Source organism: Microtus pennsylvanicus, chromosome 14, assembly GCF_037038515.1.
Source record: "Microtus pennsylvanicus isolate mMicPen1 chromosome 14, mMicPen1.hap1, whole genome shotgun sequence".
NCBI lineage: Eukaryota > Metazoa > Chordata > Mammalia > Rodentia > Cricetidae > Microtus > Microtus pennsylvanicus.
The window spans coordinates 47,149,417-47,165,017 of NC_134592.1; the positions used below are offsets into that span (position 1 = coordinate 47,149,417).

At 41.7% G+C, this 15,601-nt stretch overlaps 1 protein-coding gene across 4 annotated transcripts in view; it reads left to right on the forward strand.

The window, feature by feature from the left end:
• The first annotated feature begins 1,484 nt into the window (after positions 1–1,484).
• The window catches only part of Mdga2 (MAM domain containing glycosylphosphatidylinositol anchor 2), a 716,330-nt gene continuing 702,213 nt past the window's right edge, over positions 1,485–15,601 (forward strand). For 2 of the 4 annotated variants that reach the window (XM_075947278.1, XM_075947280.1), the window contains exon 1: positions 1,617–3,015. In XM_075947278.1, the coding sequence (XP_075803393.1) occupies positions 2,943–3,015 (73 nt within the window). In that variant the 5' untranslated portion in view covers positions 1,617–2,942. Of the gene's footprint in view, positions 3,016–15,601 lie in introns of all 4 variants that reach the window. The other 2 variants (XM_075947276.1, XM_075947279.1) reach the window with 2 other exon arrangements.

Sequence of the window (15,601 nt, forward strand, 5' to 3'; positions counted from 1 at the left end):
TTAAATATGAGTGTAAATATGGAGGTGAAGTACAGGGTTAGAATAGTACATAGAACTCCACATAAGACGTATCCTGAGCTTGCATGTAAGAGAAAAGCACTCCCACGAAACCACTGTGCTGCAGTGTATAGGAACAAGATACTTCTAATAGGAGAAAATCATAAGGCTCCCCTCCACCCCGAAGTGACCAGTAAGTAAACTTCAGTTTTTTTTTTCCTTTCAGAAATACCACACATTGAATTTTGCTTCTCAAGTGAGTTTCACTCCATCTCGTGAAAGCTGTCTCTCTTACATGAAGGGTTCTCACCCCTGTGAGCCATCCTTGGGAACCCTCTGAAATTCATGGTTCTTCATTCCTTGTAAACCGAGAGAGATAGCGCAAGCTCACACCCTACAAAAATCGTATTCACAATTCACCAAGGGAGAGAAGGGTGGTGAAAATACTGAGGGCTATTCATTGCTAGTGCTTGGGAGTCCTCCCCCTCCCATTCCTCAGCACAACTACCGCGTGAATAGAAGGACCCCGCAATGGCAGTGTGTTATACCAGTTTATCATGGAGACCGTTAAATGAATACTGTATTTGAGGTTTTCCTGACAATAACTTTTTCACATGTGTAAATGCACATATTTAACCATTTCACTCACTTCCTTTCCATGTTTGAGCTCAGGGGAATGTAGATATTAAACACTACTTTGAGTAAGAAACATACCAAAGCAACTCAGATGATCTCAGATAATCCCCCATTTCATTTTGGTGAACTAGTTCTACACTTGTTCTAGTGTAAATTAAAGATGCTTGGACTTTCTCATCATTTTGTAATAGGGAAATTTTTAAGCACCTCAGAGCTGGTCCCATCTCATAGGCAGAACCGTCAAAAAAGAAGGGCTTTTCCGGGCATTTAACTTTAGGGGGCAATTAAAACAAAACCGACCCTCTCTGAACTCCTGGTGTTCTTTCCTCCCCCGCGGACTTCCTCTGATATGATGACCATATTTCCACTAAAATATGATAGAGAGCGAAAAGCATGATGCGGCTTCCAATGCCTTGGCCTGTTCTGCCCTCTAGCCAAGCAGAGCGGATCCTGGAAGACCTTGGATGGTAGGAAGGGAATAAGGTGTCCTGTAATTACCGCGTGTCTAAGGACATAGACGGCCCTTCCCTTCCCTTTCCTTCCGCGTGCAAACGGCAGCGGCGGCATCGGAAATGAATTACCAGCCCTCGCCCCCATGGAGCTAAGGAGAACCAGGGAGGGCCTCAGCAGGGTAGAAGAGAGACTGGGTGCTGCTGCCCCACGGAGCCCCTCTGCGCTGTCCATGCTGATGAGCTCTAGGGCTGACCCCGAGCGAGCATAGCCTAGGAGGAGTCCGGGAAGCAGAGGGGGCTCAAAGGAAGGCAGCCGAGCCGCGCACTCGGCTTTGACGTCGCCGGGCTGCGGCTAGCAGCCTCGCGCTCTCAGCACGTAGCGCACAACGTGACCACACACAGCCTTCCTCCCTGGCAGCCGGGCCGCCTGCGCTCCGCGTCGGCCGCTTCTCCATCCTCCTCCTCCTCCCTCCTCTCGCCTCCGCGGAGCGCAACCCCCCAGCGCCAATCCAGGGATCCCGGGCAAGCATAGGGCCCGGGGCGCTCCTCCGCCCAGCTCGGGCATCTCTGCCGCAACTGCGGCCCGCGAGGCAGCCACGCAGCTGGGGTGCCCTCAGCGGGCGGCCGTTCCTCCGTTCTGCTCTGGATGCCAACACTCCGGTAGCCCGGGTGGGGAAGCCCTTCTGCGGCTCCCCGGTCTAAACTCCCGCCAGTCCCGACCGCCCCCACCCCCCTCCACTTGGCGGGGGCGGCACGGAAACGAAGAGGACGCGCGGTACGGGTGGGCACGCGTGGACGGTGTGCGGATCTGTTCTTCGCTCGGCGTCTTTCCTCTCCTACAAGTGGCGGTGCTCGGACTCTGTTCTTAGCTCCGGGGATCGGTGCTGCAGGCAGGAGCACCCTTTTCGCTGGCGCGGCGCTCAAGGCTGTTGGGGAGAGCCGTGGCGGTGGCAGCAGCAGCAGCTGAGGCTGGTGCCTGGCGAGCTCCAGACGGGCACTCCGCTCCCGCCTGGACCCTTTCGCCCTCCTCTCTCCTCCTCCTCTCCCTCCTCCCCATCCCCCGTTTCCCACTCCTCCTCTTCCTCCTCCTCCTCTTCCTCTCCCCACTCGGCGATGCCAGTCTGTGTCGTGTAACAGGATTGGCGTTGCAATGGCAACTGATGGAATGGGGGAAGGCAAGACAGCAGGGCTGGGGGCTCCGGACTGCGGGCGGGCGAGCCGCTGCCGCCGCTTGACGCTCCTCTGGGGACCTTCGCGAGTTACTTTGTAAAGGCGAACCCGGTCGAGGGAGCCCGGCTTCGTGGCCGGGTCAGAGGCCACTTCCTGCTCCCCCGGCTGTCCAGCGCGGTTTGCATCGCGCGGCGCCCCCGGGGCCCCTGCCTGTGCCTGCCGCTTGCCCGCGCTGGGAGCCCGGAGCCGCTTCCCCGAAGAACACTTCTCCTCGCAGCTCTGCTTCCCATCACCGCCCCCTGCTCCTCCCCGGCGTCTGCGATTTTCCCAGGCGCCCGGTGTGAGTGCGGCTTGCGTGTGAGTGCGTGTATCGGGGTATTGTGTAGTGGGAGTGTGTTCGCGCGTGTACTTGTGTGTGTGCGTGTGTGTGTGCTTGTGTGGTGTGTGTGTGTGTGTGTGTGTGTGTGTGTGTGTGTGTGCATGAGTGTGGGGTGTGTGGGGCTCCAGCGCTCTGCTCACGGCCGCCGCCAAGGAAGGACAGACGGACGGAGCTTCCTTCCATCGGGAGCAGTTCCTGAGCACCTCATCTCGGCCCGGGCACAAGTGGAGCGCGCCTGACTGGCCGCTGGCCTCCGGAAGGTTCCACTGCGTCCCCCTTGGGCTGGATATGTTTATGTTCACGTGAAGATGGATTTAGTGTACGGTCTCGTGTGGCTGCTGACAGTCCTCCTGGAGGGGATCTCTGGCCAAGGAGTGTACGGTGAGTGGAATCGCGACGCTATCGTGACCTTGTGATTCCTAGGCAAGATAGGCTGCTGAGCTAAGATGCACGACTCGCGCCGTTCTGGGGCCCCTCCTGGCGTGGCATTTGATTTACACTTCATCACGTTATTGGGAGCTGGAAGGAGGCAGCGAGCGCGCTGCGGATTGGGCTGTGAGCGGCTCCCCAGGCTCCTCGACTGGGGTTCTGAGTTGGGTCGGGCCAACAGCTTTGCACTCGCGGGAACTAGTGGCTTTGCACTTGATTTATCCCCGCGGGGAAACACGGGCTCTTGCAGTCTTGGAATTAATAATGGTTTGGCTGCTTGCAAGCCGCGGTGTCACTGCCACGGTTTCCCCTAAATGGAACCTTGGAATGTGACCCTCTTGAGTCCCTTTCACATTCCCATCCCTTAATGCCTGGGAAGTCCCGCTCCCTGCAGGTGCTTTCTTCCTTTCCACGTTTTTACCCTTAAAAAAAAAAAAGAACTCTTTCTCCCTTTTCTGGCAATGCCTACAGGACTTGCTTTTCTGGCTCAGAAAATGGGGTGACAGTTGAGTTGTATTCTGCACCAGCCGTTGCCATGAGCACTGACTTGGGGAGGGGAAATAGCAGGCAAGAGCCTCAGTGCCAGACACAATTAAGGGACATGTTTGTGTGAATGGATGAGCAAATGCATGAATGAACCGAAGATGAAGTCCGCGCGTCTCTGCTACGGGGCAGGACACCACTCTCTACAACCAGAACAAAATCTCAGCTTTAGAAAGCCCAGATCCAAGAGACTTGGGACCTAGGAAGGGCGAAGGGTGAGCTTATTAATTGGAAGGCTTTTGAAGTGCTCCCAAACAAACCCCGGTTCCTTTGCCTGTCAGCAGTTGGCACTCTTGTGTTTAGTCACCTAAGACTCTGACTCTCTCTTTCTCTCCCTCCCTCTCTCCTTCTCTCTCTCTCACCCACATCTCTCATATTTTTCTTGGCTGGCTATAGTAAGTTGGAATTAGCCTTATCTTCTGGGACAAGCTGACAATGCCCTAATACAAAAGGAACTTTTGTATTCTCAAGATATATATATATATATATAATATATATATATATATATATATATATATATATATCTTGATATATATATATATTATCTCAGAAGATTTAGAGGACAAAGCCAAACCATTATATATATATATATATTCCAAGGATACAATGAAAAAAGGGAAGATTTAGAGGACAAAGCAGGGCCAGACTCCGTCATAACACACACCCTCATGTACTCAGAAAATGCATGGAAAACTCATGCTTCTGTATTGCCTTAGACTCATTTTAGGCTAGGTCAGTAACTACCTGGGGCAAAAACCATGAGGATCTGTGGAAATGCCGGCAATTTCCCTTCGTTCTCCAGAACTCCAGAACTGCCTGCAGAGTGGTTACTGGAACCATGGACTTGAAGTCCTCAAACTCCTTGAGAACTCTATAGTGTGCAATGGGTGGATGAGTGCAGGAGAAACCAATGAGCCCTTACTTTCTCCTCTGTCTTCCATCCTGGGCAAACAGCTACATAGTGTGTGGCTGGGGCGCAGGGGGCAAAAAGGGGTGATCCTCAGCTGAGGGCTTTAGCTCTTCCTGTTGCCACTCCCTTTCTTGTCTTCTAGTTTTGTTCTAGGCTTGAGTCAAATCCCTTCTTGACTTTCTCCCACCTCTGAGCACCTTCATGTCCCCTGTTCTCCACTTTCTCCTTGCCAAATCAAAGCCACTTCTCTCGCTGCAGCAGAGTCCCTAGCCAACATGGTGGTCAGTGTTGGCTTTGGTGAGTTTAAATGTAGGAAAGAGATAGTCAATTTCCCCAACACTTGACTGGCACCAGGGGGCAGGGCCTGAAGAGAACTAGGACTCACTTAGAGTTCTTTTAAGCACTCTGCAACACTCTCTTTTGCCCTGAGAATGAGAGAGAGGGAGGGAGGGAGGGAGGGAGGGAGAGAGAGAGAGAGAGAGAGAGAGAGAGAGAGAGAGAGAGAGAGAGAGAGAGAGAGAATTAGAACCTGGGATTCTGGGATTCTATCTAGGGTCAAGGATTGCTGGAGAGAAGAGCGGTTCCCCTGAGTTCTTGTCATCTCCTGCCCAATTTTGTCTTCCTTTCTAATTGGCTCAGACCTTTCCAGCTGAAATGAATTTTTGATTTGTTTTTAGAAATATATGAAGTATGCCAGGTGGTGGTGGCGCACACTCCTTTAAGCCCAGCACTTGGGAGGCAGAAGTGGTGGAGCTCTGTGATTTGAAGCCAGCCTGGTCAGCAGAGTGAATTCTAGGTCAGCTAGGGCTATACAGAGAAACCTTGTCCCTGGGGTGGGTGGTGGTGAGATAGAGAGACTCAGAGGAGGGAAGAATTCTGGAAAGGTAAGAGAGAAACTTTTCATTTTCCTGACATTCACTGTCTTTTGGGTTACTTAGGCAAGCCCCCTGTTGGCCAGAAGAATGAGGTTACAACTTGGCAGGGTAGATAAGCAGGAATCAATAATTTAAATAAGCCTTGCCTATGTCACTTATCAGTAAGGAGGATGCTTTTCCATTACTGAGTTGGTCACTATGATGAAGAGAGTGGCCTTTGTTTCATGTTATTATGAATGGGGCTGTTAGTCACTTAGCTAGGAAGACAGTTGGCCTTGTGTGGAAAATATTAATCAGCATCTCTAGCCATTATAAATGTCACAGCTATTAGGTGGGTGAAAATAGAACATTTATATATTACTTTTCAGATCTGTTTTATGGATCATAGGAGGTAGTCTTTCAACGAATGAACCTTAATCATCAGCCTAAACTTTGTCTTAGAACTTTTCAAAAGTGAGGGAGTCAGGACTCTCAAAATTCCTGCATCAGGACCTCAGAGAGTAGGCTTCAGCAATTCTTGCTTGTCACCTCCCTCCTGGTAACTGCCACAAAGTCCACTAAAGCCAGAGAATTCTAACACAGATTTACATCTCATTGCTTTTATTTTGTAAATAAAGACCTTTCTTCACCTAAAGTGATTTCATTTTTATGTTTTAAGTTTTCATGATAAAGAGAACACTTTATATTTAAACAGTTGGAAAACACTTTAAAGGACGTGGATAAAAAAGGACCTAGATTTTGCGCAATGCTATGAAATATTTTGAACATTTTACATTAAGGTCTTTAAAAAAGCATGAGAACTTTAAACACAAACTTTGAAAGAGTTTGTCTGCTATAATAACCTGCAAACCTGAAAATCCACCATCCCTTCATTTAGTCATAAATGTAAGGCCATCCCCACCACATGCAAAATATTATTAATTTTTTGTGCTTTATTTTAGTAACTAGCAGCAAAAGGAGATTAAAAGCATTTTCTGGCTAAACTGTGGGATCCCACTTCCTGACGGAGGAAACCTGAGCATAAAATTCAGTCTTTAAGTCCTAGTAAATTGAGATATTTGTTTTAAAGTATGGATTATATCATCATGATGAAGAAAACCTTCCAATTATTTTGTCATCTAGGCACAATAAGACTTAGTTAAATGTAGAAGTTTTCTTCCCAAAAGTAGTAGCTTACTGACATCAATCTTGGGTGCTGTTTTGGGAATTAGCAGTCCATTGTCTACTGTGACAGTTGATGGAAAGATACAGGCCCTCCACTGATAATTCTGATGGAATTTTATTTTTAAATGGGAATTGCCCTTGAAATTTATTCCAAATTTTGAATCTTATGTAACATTACAATATATAATTACATACACTCCTGGAAGAAAAAAAGTGCAAAAAGTTTCCACTATAAGTAACACAAGCATGTGAACTGTTTGGGATGGATATCTAACTGAGATAATACCTATTTTGGCTTACTTGCATGTTTTTTAATGGTTAATGTTTTTAAGATCATACCAACTTGAATTTTACAAAGTTACTTGCTTTAAAAAAAATTATCCCAAATACTGTTAGGAGGTTAATTTTGTTTTAATTCTAAATGGTCATTAAATGAACAATGACCTGATACCTCTTTTATCTGGCGTTATTTAATTTGGTGAGTTCACTTTGCTTTGTGCTCGGGGAATTTATTAGATATAGCATGAAGGGTCAGGATGTCAACCTTAAAAGTGTTAGGTGATTCCTGAAGTAATCTGACCTGTATTTTTTGAAGCATTTTCCTGCCTAATCATGTTTTTTTTGTAATTATTAATAATGATCATATATGTATACACACACACACACACACACACACACACACACACACACACACATATATATATATATATATATATATATATATATATATATATATAATTGTATTTACGGGCCAAAATGTTGAAGAAAAATTGGTCCATTGGCCTCACTGCATGTGTACTTGTAATCATCCTTCCCTTAACTTCAAGGAATTTATTTAGTCTATCTCGATTATTGCATTAGCACAAACCAATCAACCAATCCCCACTACAAATGGAAAGTCTAGGTCTAGATATTTTTAATGGAAAGAAGTCAACTACTTGGTGCCCTGAAATAGTTAGTTAAAACACTATCTATGCAAAGCTTCCCAGATCAAGAGCCCTAAGTAGAATTTGTTCATTAAACACATGTACTTGACACATTACCCATCTATATTTACCCATTTCAGGTCATATCAGCAAATCTCACACAATTTACACATAACAGTGTAGGCAGTAGCTGAGCAGAAATGACTTGGCAGGATTGAGAGCAAGGAGATAAGTAAGACAGGAAGGTTCTGGAAGAAATTTCCAACTGTCAGTGGGTTGAAGCTGATAAACACATTGATTCCAATGGACAAGGCAGCAGCTGAAGGTCGACCATTCCTTATTCCCAGTCCCATGACGTTGCCTGCTCATAGCAATGTTATCTCAAGGTATGTTGTTTAGGGTTCCACTGCCGTGTAATGGATACTGCCTTTGATTGAACCATTGGAAGTCGTCAGCCAGTGGAAGAGGAGAGTTAACGTTTTTTTGTGAGTTAATCTGAAAGCACACGGCATACAATCAGGCTTAGACTTCACTCTCCCCTATCTTCAGCCACTGTCCATAGGTGCTCAGAGAAAAACACCACCGAAGAAAAGGATCTGGGGTGATCTGCTTATCTTGGAAATTTGGGGAGTACTTTTGGCATATTTGGTGGCTACATTGGCAATATTTCACGTGGCAAACAGGCATATAATTTTATACAGTGACATGTGCTTATGTCCTCTATGTCCTCCCTGGGTAAGTCTTACAGGTGACTCTATGTAGTTTAGATCAAGCAGGTCATACACCAAGGCCAAAAAGTACTTTATAGTGGATAAATTGATAATGGTGGCAGGTTTCAGACCACTAATGGTCAGAGGTGAAGACATAGAAGTTAGGTAATTCTTGTGAAGCCACGACACCAAAGAAATCACATGAAAGCATTTTTTAATCATCTTAATTTCTTTGATGAATTTTATTTATTTTGGTAATAAAGCTTTATGTTTACTTTGTACGTAATTTTTGTTTTGTACTGTAAGCCACCTAAAATCTTCTGTGAGAAACCAAGACAAATTTTAATGTGGGCTTGGTATTCTTCATAAAATGTGTTATTTTAATATAATTTGGGTAGAGTTTATGGAGATGTGCTTACACCTGGGTCTCGTGGGTCCAGTTTGTACCTGATTTAGAAAGAAATAGAAAGTCATGGATTGCTCTCCACATATAGAGGTGAGTCATCACACATTCTCTGGCCTGGTCTCCCTACTTCTGGAAGATAACAGGAAGAGTCGGGCTCCAGGATTGTGCCCCTAAAGGACTGCCAACAGCAACACATCCCAGCTTCATCCTGCAGCTGAGCTTCAGAACCCTGTTCCTTGTCAGTTTATGGGGTGATGCTGGTGGGGAGTAAAGTCAGGGATGCTTTTCCTTTCTTTATTATTTTCCTAGATTGGTATTTTGGAAGAATATTCAAAGTACTCTGTTGAATGAATTTCAAGTATAAATATGTGAACGTGTTTGCTCATTATAATTGCTATTAACTGAATGGTCTCACAAAATCAATTTTTTCTTGTCTTTGCTTCAGTGACTGTCAATGTAAAGATATCACTTGGAGTAGACTGAAAACATTATCGATTTGGTAAAAATCTATCCCTCTTTTCGTTTTTAAATCTAATTTTATAAATTTTGACAATGTAAATTCAAAAAGTTGTGAGAAGAGACTTAATATATCATTAAGTCCAATCTAGAACAAATTATGACAGGTAGTCTGAGATACTATGCTATGGGTAAAGTTTATTTTTCCAGTTTATGGCTCTTCATTACGAAATATTTTCTATACAAAGTACAAAAACGTTTCATGCTCTATTATCAAGGAATGTACTCAGTTCTTTTGGGGGAGGGAGTTTATTCCAGTTCAGTTCTGTTTTCTCGTCTAACATTGCATAGATCCTGTGTAAAGTATCCCCTTATTGATTTCTTTAAACTTTTTTAACACATGATATTATTTATTATGTTAATTTAAAAACATTTCATTTTCTTTCTTACTGGTATCACTTATTGAATTGAGATAGCTATTTATATTTCACAGCACAGACCATATATTCTTAAGGAGCTCACAATCACAGAAGACAATATCAACTATTAGGAGCTTAACTTTGCGATCTTATATTTACTGTTGGTTTATCATTTAAATACTTATTATGGAATAGTGAAATGTGTTCGAAATTTTCAGAAAATTTATTTATTCTCTCTGTAAGTATTCTGTGTCTACAATTTTGCTCAAAGATTGGCTATTTCTTATTATTAATGAAAAAAATCTATATTAAGAATTGGTAGTTGCCAGATGGGATCACATTAGTGGCATGTTACAATATCATGAAAGAGAAATTATTAATATATAATTTTCTCACTGTAAACAGACTTTGGGATGTGCATATATCTGAGTGATTTGGTGGCGTGGGAAACATGCCTCAATGAAAGAAAAGAGTTGGTTCTCAGTGAGTTACCCCAGAGCTCTAACAGACAGCTTCTACGCAGCTGATATCTAAAATGAATGAGTAGGAAGTAAAAGCTGTTAGAAAAAAAATGTATGTGGTCTTTAAATAATGTCAAAATAAAGAAAATCATAATTTCTTTTCCGAGATAACTAACACTTTGCTCAAGTGTATCAAAGCAGGTAGGAAAAGAAAAATGCCTGTTGTTTGACTGAAAGATGTTTTCAGGGAATTAATTAATTAATTAATTAGCTGTTTGGTTGCCTGAAAAGAAGGATGGGCAGATAACAGGCTACCGAAGGGAATTGGTTTCTCCGGAGGAGAGTGTTTTTCTGATGGCTAATTGTGCCCTATAGGACATGAGGAAAGTTAGGCTTGACACTAAGCATCGGTGCATTCCGTTTGCTACCTCTGACTGTATTTGTGAATTGTGTCTATATACCTTGGGTAGATGTCCTATTCAGAAGGATGAAGCTCCTATGCATATTCTGGGAAAGCACAGAGACTGTTTCAAGAAGGCATATGACATACATAAATTTGCAGTCCTGAAATTTTGTAGAGATTTAGCCTAAGTATGGGGCAAAGGCAGTCCATAAATCAACATACCTGCTATGTATGGTCAATGTAGTTATGTGGCAGACCGTAAAGTCATAGATAAGCCATAAAATTTATGGAGGGGATAAACTAATGGAAAACACAGACTAGGACCGTAAGAATTGCCCCGATGATTGGTTTAGAAAGGAAGAACAACCACAGATAGTTGCTAGAGGCAACAGAAAGGTGCTGCGCCATGGGTTGCACCGTGAAAACACGTTAGCATGGTTCAAATAAAAAGGGAAGAAGAACACTGCTGCCTGAATTTCAGCTGGAGGGAAATAGCACAGAAAGAAAAGTAAACCAGAAATGGGTGCGTGACAAACCCAAAGAATTTCCTCAAAAGTTCACCTCAATTAGGAAGAGGTGTCTGTCCTCTAAAGCTTGCCATCATCTTCCAAAATTCTGAGCAGCATCGGTAAAATAAAGTGTCTGAAATTTACTTAACTACATTATGTGCACCAGGATCCAGTCAGAGTTGGTATTGTATAAGCGCCAAGCCCTTCTTCACACCGTAGGAGAGTTGTCTCAGTTCCTGGGAGTTTCTGAGCTCTCCCCAAATCTTGGCAAGTTCTTGAAGCCTACATCCAGTCCTCTTTGGAGTTGGAGTAGAAACAGCTTTGCAAAGCTTCTTTAAAATGCTGAGGAGAAGTGCTGTTCAAAAGCAATAGAGCCTGGGCCCGGGAAAGAGCTAGAATATCGTGTTCTTTTCATGTAGAGCCACCGAGGTGAGTTTGCTGGTGAGGGAAGATTGCTCCACTGTGCTTGCTGCATCACCCCTTTTCAGGGCAGTCTGCTCCGGTGGGAACCCCACAGGCAATGGGGCTTTCCTCCCTGCTCACTCTGTCACCTCAGTTTCCATGGGAAGCACAAAACAGGGGGCAGTGTGGAGAGGAAAGGCAATAACAGCCAAGGGTTTGCTTGTGGTGCCTTTTCTTATTCATGGGACAGAAAGGAGCAAGTGTAGAGAGTTTCCATCCTCTGAAATCTTAACTGTCATTTAAAACCACTGGCAGTTGAACCACATCTGCCAAGAAGTTTTTAGGAAGGACTAAGAGATAGGAAGCTCTTTTTTTCCCCCTGAAAAGCAATTTGATCTGTCAGTCTATCTGAAAATGTCTAAAACTTTTTATGGTTATGGTTTTAAGTTTATTTTCTTACGTCAGTATATGTGGTATATATACAAGATATACAGTATATATCTTGTTTTAGTATCAAAGTCTATAAATATTAATTCTTTTATTTTTATTTTATCTTTTATTCTGAGATTAATTGAAAAGCTGCAGTATAAACATGATTGACTTGAATGGTAATAATATTATGGATATGATAGAAAAATATTTATAATTTTAATTTAAAGATTAAAAGAGGCAATTAGAGAAAATAATTACAGGAAAACCACAGATTTATTAAGGACATCTGATTTTGATTTAAAAAAAAAAACAATATTGATTACTTACCCAGATGTACATACAGTTTTTCTTAAAAGTCAATAAACTATATTTAATTGAAATGCTAAGATAAGATATTATTTATCTTTAAACCATTATAACAGTCAGATACATGTAGAAAGTTGTTTTATTCAGCATGCTTATAAATAAACATACATATGCATATATGACTGTAACAAGAATTGGTGATAAAGGAGACCATGAATTTGAAAGGAAACAAAGTGGAGTATGTAGGAGGGTTTTGAGGATAGAAAGAGAAGAAGAAATGTTGTGATTATGTAATAATCTCAAAAAAATGAAATAATTTTATTTTTTAAAAATACTTGGTTTTTGTTTTTCTAAAGATGAATTATTCTCTTTTAGAACTCTTATTTATATTCATAAAATTAATGAGATGCATAGATCTCTTGATTTATGATTCATAAATCTCAGGGTCCCATCTGAATTCTAGAATATAACAATTTTTAGTAGAATTTTATTTAGGACTTACTGTGAACACACAACAATATCATGACTTGTGAGGAATGTCTTCATTTTATGAAATGAACAATGTTGAATTTGCATTAGCAATTGAGCATGTCTGTACAGTAAGACTAAGATATGAAGAGACACAACTGTTAGGTAGGTTTTGAGTTCATTGCCCATCATGTCTCAGATCTCAGAATTGGTGAGCTTATATCTGAAGTATTGCCAAGAAGCAGCATGACTAATGTTTTATGTTTTTATATTGTTTTGTGTTTGTGTCTTTCTTCACATTCTTACGTAGACACGTACTGTATGTTTTCCTTATTTTTTGAGCCTTCCATTGTTTTTCAAAAATTTGTTTATTTTGCCTTACGTATGTATGTATGTATGTATGTATGTATGTATGTATTCATTGATTGATGGGTGGATGGATGTATTGATTGTGTATATGTGTCTGTGTACAAGCCACACTTGGCACTCAGAGGACAGCTTGCAAAAGTCACTTCTCTCCTTCCACCATGTGGGCTTCAGGGGTCAAACTCAAGTTACTGGACTGGGTAGTATGGATGCTTACCCACTTGTTTATTATGTTAGCTTGTTTCTATTGCTTCATGTTTCATCTTGGTGTATCCTTTCTGTGCCTCTCCTTCTGACATACATGATACATTCCTTTAAAAAAAATTCTTTTGTGTTTTAGCTCCCAGTCAATTAGACCTCAACCTTTGGGTGATACCATTCTTCCTTTGTGCACGTTCACCTAACTACAATGGTCCATCTAATGTTGGAGATAGACATCCTCCACTATGACCATTCTATATTATATGGTCATGTGGATAGTGATATGATTACTGTAAAGACTGGGTTAGAAACTGCCGAGTCTCTTCCTGATGCAAGGATTGTTCATACTGGACAGCAGCCTGAGTTACTCACCCTCACTCAGGCTGAGTATTCTCTGATAGTTTCCTGCCTCACTATCACATTCCTCCAGCCACTGCACCTGGCATCCAAAGACCCTTCCACCCTGTTCACCATGATCCTGCTCTTGAACCCTTTTCTCATCACATTATTTTGGATAATGTTTCAAAGCGCATTTTCCTGCCATTATTGAACCCCACTTGCTAATGCCTTAATGCTTTGAGATTACTTATTGGGAATGAAACGCTTTGATACTCAAATGTTTAACCTCTCCAAGGGCAGAGAACTAAAAAAAATTATGCACAAACACATTTGTATACTACAAAAATGTTACTGTATTTTGTGTAGCATCTTTTCTAAAATAGATTCACAAAAATAATTCATAAAATACAAGTGCACAGAAGACAATTCAGAGACATTTGCCATAGTCTTTGCTCTTCTATTTTAGTAGTCGAGGTAGAAATAGTTCTCAGTCTACAAAGTACTATTCTTTTACATCTTACTTTATCTTTAGAGACAAATGTGCACTTGGGATCCAGCACCACTGCATGGTCAGAGGACCCTCTTTTCTATCAGTCAGAAGTTTGTCATGCTCAAACTCTTGTGAGTTTGCAGTTTACCAACCATTTCTGCAGTCCGCAAAAATACATCTACAAACAACTTGAGCAACTTAAATTATTGTCCAGGGTAATTGTAGCTAATTTAACATAGAATACACCATTCTTTAAAGATAAAGTCACAGATACAAAAGAAGTGCTGTTACAAGCCACACCCTGAATTAGAAGTTTTATAAATATTGCACGTCTTGCCCTAATTTTTGGAGTGTATTTGAAATATGAAATTTAAATTAATGAGGTTTTAATTATTATTGTAAAGCTTCCAGTGACTAAATTTAGAATGGACTATGACATGTATATAAAAATAAGCATTTGTTTAAACCAAATGAATTATGAAAGCTATACTCAGGTACATGAGTGCTTAGATTTCTTGTATTTAAACCATGCAAATCTTAAATAATATGCAAAATATAACTTGAGTGCTAACTTTTAGCTTTAACCAAAGACACACACACACACGAAGGTATTAGCACTTCATAGCATGAAACTTGTATTCTTGGAGTTGAAATATTTTTTAAAAAAAGGATTGTTAAAATTTATTTTTGGACTGGTAGGGTATTTTAAGCCTATTCATAATTAGAAAGTATAGCATAATAACCTATAAAAAAACCTGCCTCTGTTATGTATTTTGCAGACGTTATCTTCTTCCATGTAAAGCAGTTGCATGTGGTTTTATATATAAAAAAATCCCTCTTGTCAGCTGTAAGACTTCATTTTCCCCCAAGCTGATGAACAATCACTGGCCCTGGAAAGACTGATAGTTAAATGTCATATTTGGCCTGATTTCTGCCTTGAGTTCCCTCTGGGTATGGCTGGAGCGCTTTTCACACCGAGTTAATTGAGGAGACTATATCAGTGGATTTCTTTTCTTGAAAATCTTGTTGTGCAGAAGAACGTTGATTGCAAGCTCGGCCCTCCCCTTAGCTAAGCGAGTTCCTCAACCCTCAAAGCTTACAAATTAGTGGAGCTTAGAGATTTGTTTTAGGTGTTTAGCTACAGCCTTGCTGCTATAAAAGTCATTTTCCCTGCGCTTTTGAATGAAGTTACTGTGTCATGTAGTATAACCCTGTGCCATTTTGACTATTGTGTGATTGATACAGAAACGGCTTCCATAGGAAACCGTTCCTAGCGAGAACAGGAAAGGTATTATGTTCAGCTGCCCTGCCATGCATTTCTAAGCAGCTGATGTTGCTTTAACTCCTAGTCACCCGTAATTTCCAGAGGCGATTAAGTCACTCAGAATGACTTTAACTCTTATTTGTATCTCTCTGTAAGAGAAGTACCCTGAAATTTACTGTAGAGCCATAGTTTATATACTTGGAGGTTAATGTTTTCTAGTACAACTAGGTTCATAGTGTACTTCAAAGTCAGATTCCCTTTTTTTGTATTTTAAAAACATGGAGAAGTGTGGCCTTTGAGAATTCCTTCTCCAAAACAGTGACAGTTTTGCACTTTAGCCAAATGCTTGAAAGATGTGGGATATGATGTTTTTTTGCACACTGAACAGTGTGGTAATATTACAGGGTGTAGTCAACCATTATTTTCTAAACACACACTTCGAATTCAAATGCAAGGGTATGTGAAAGAATAGAGTAAGAATGAGTCAA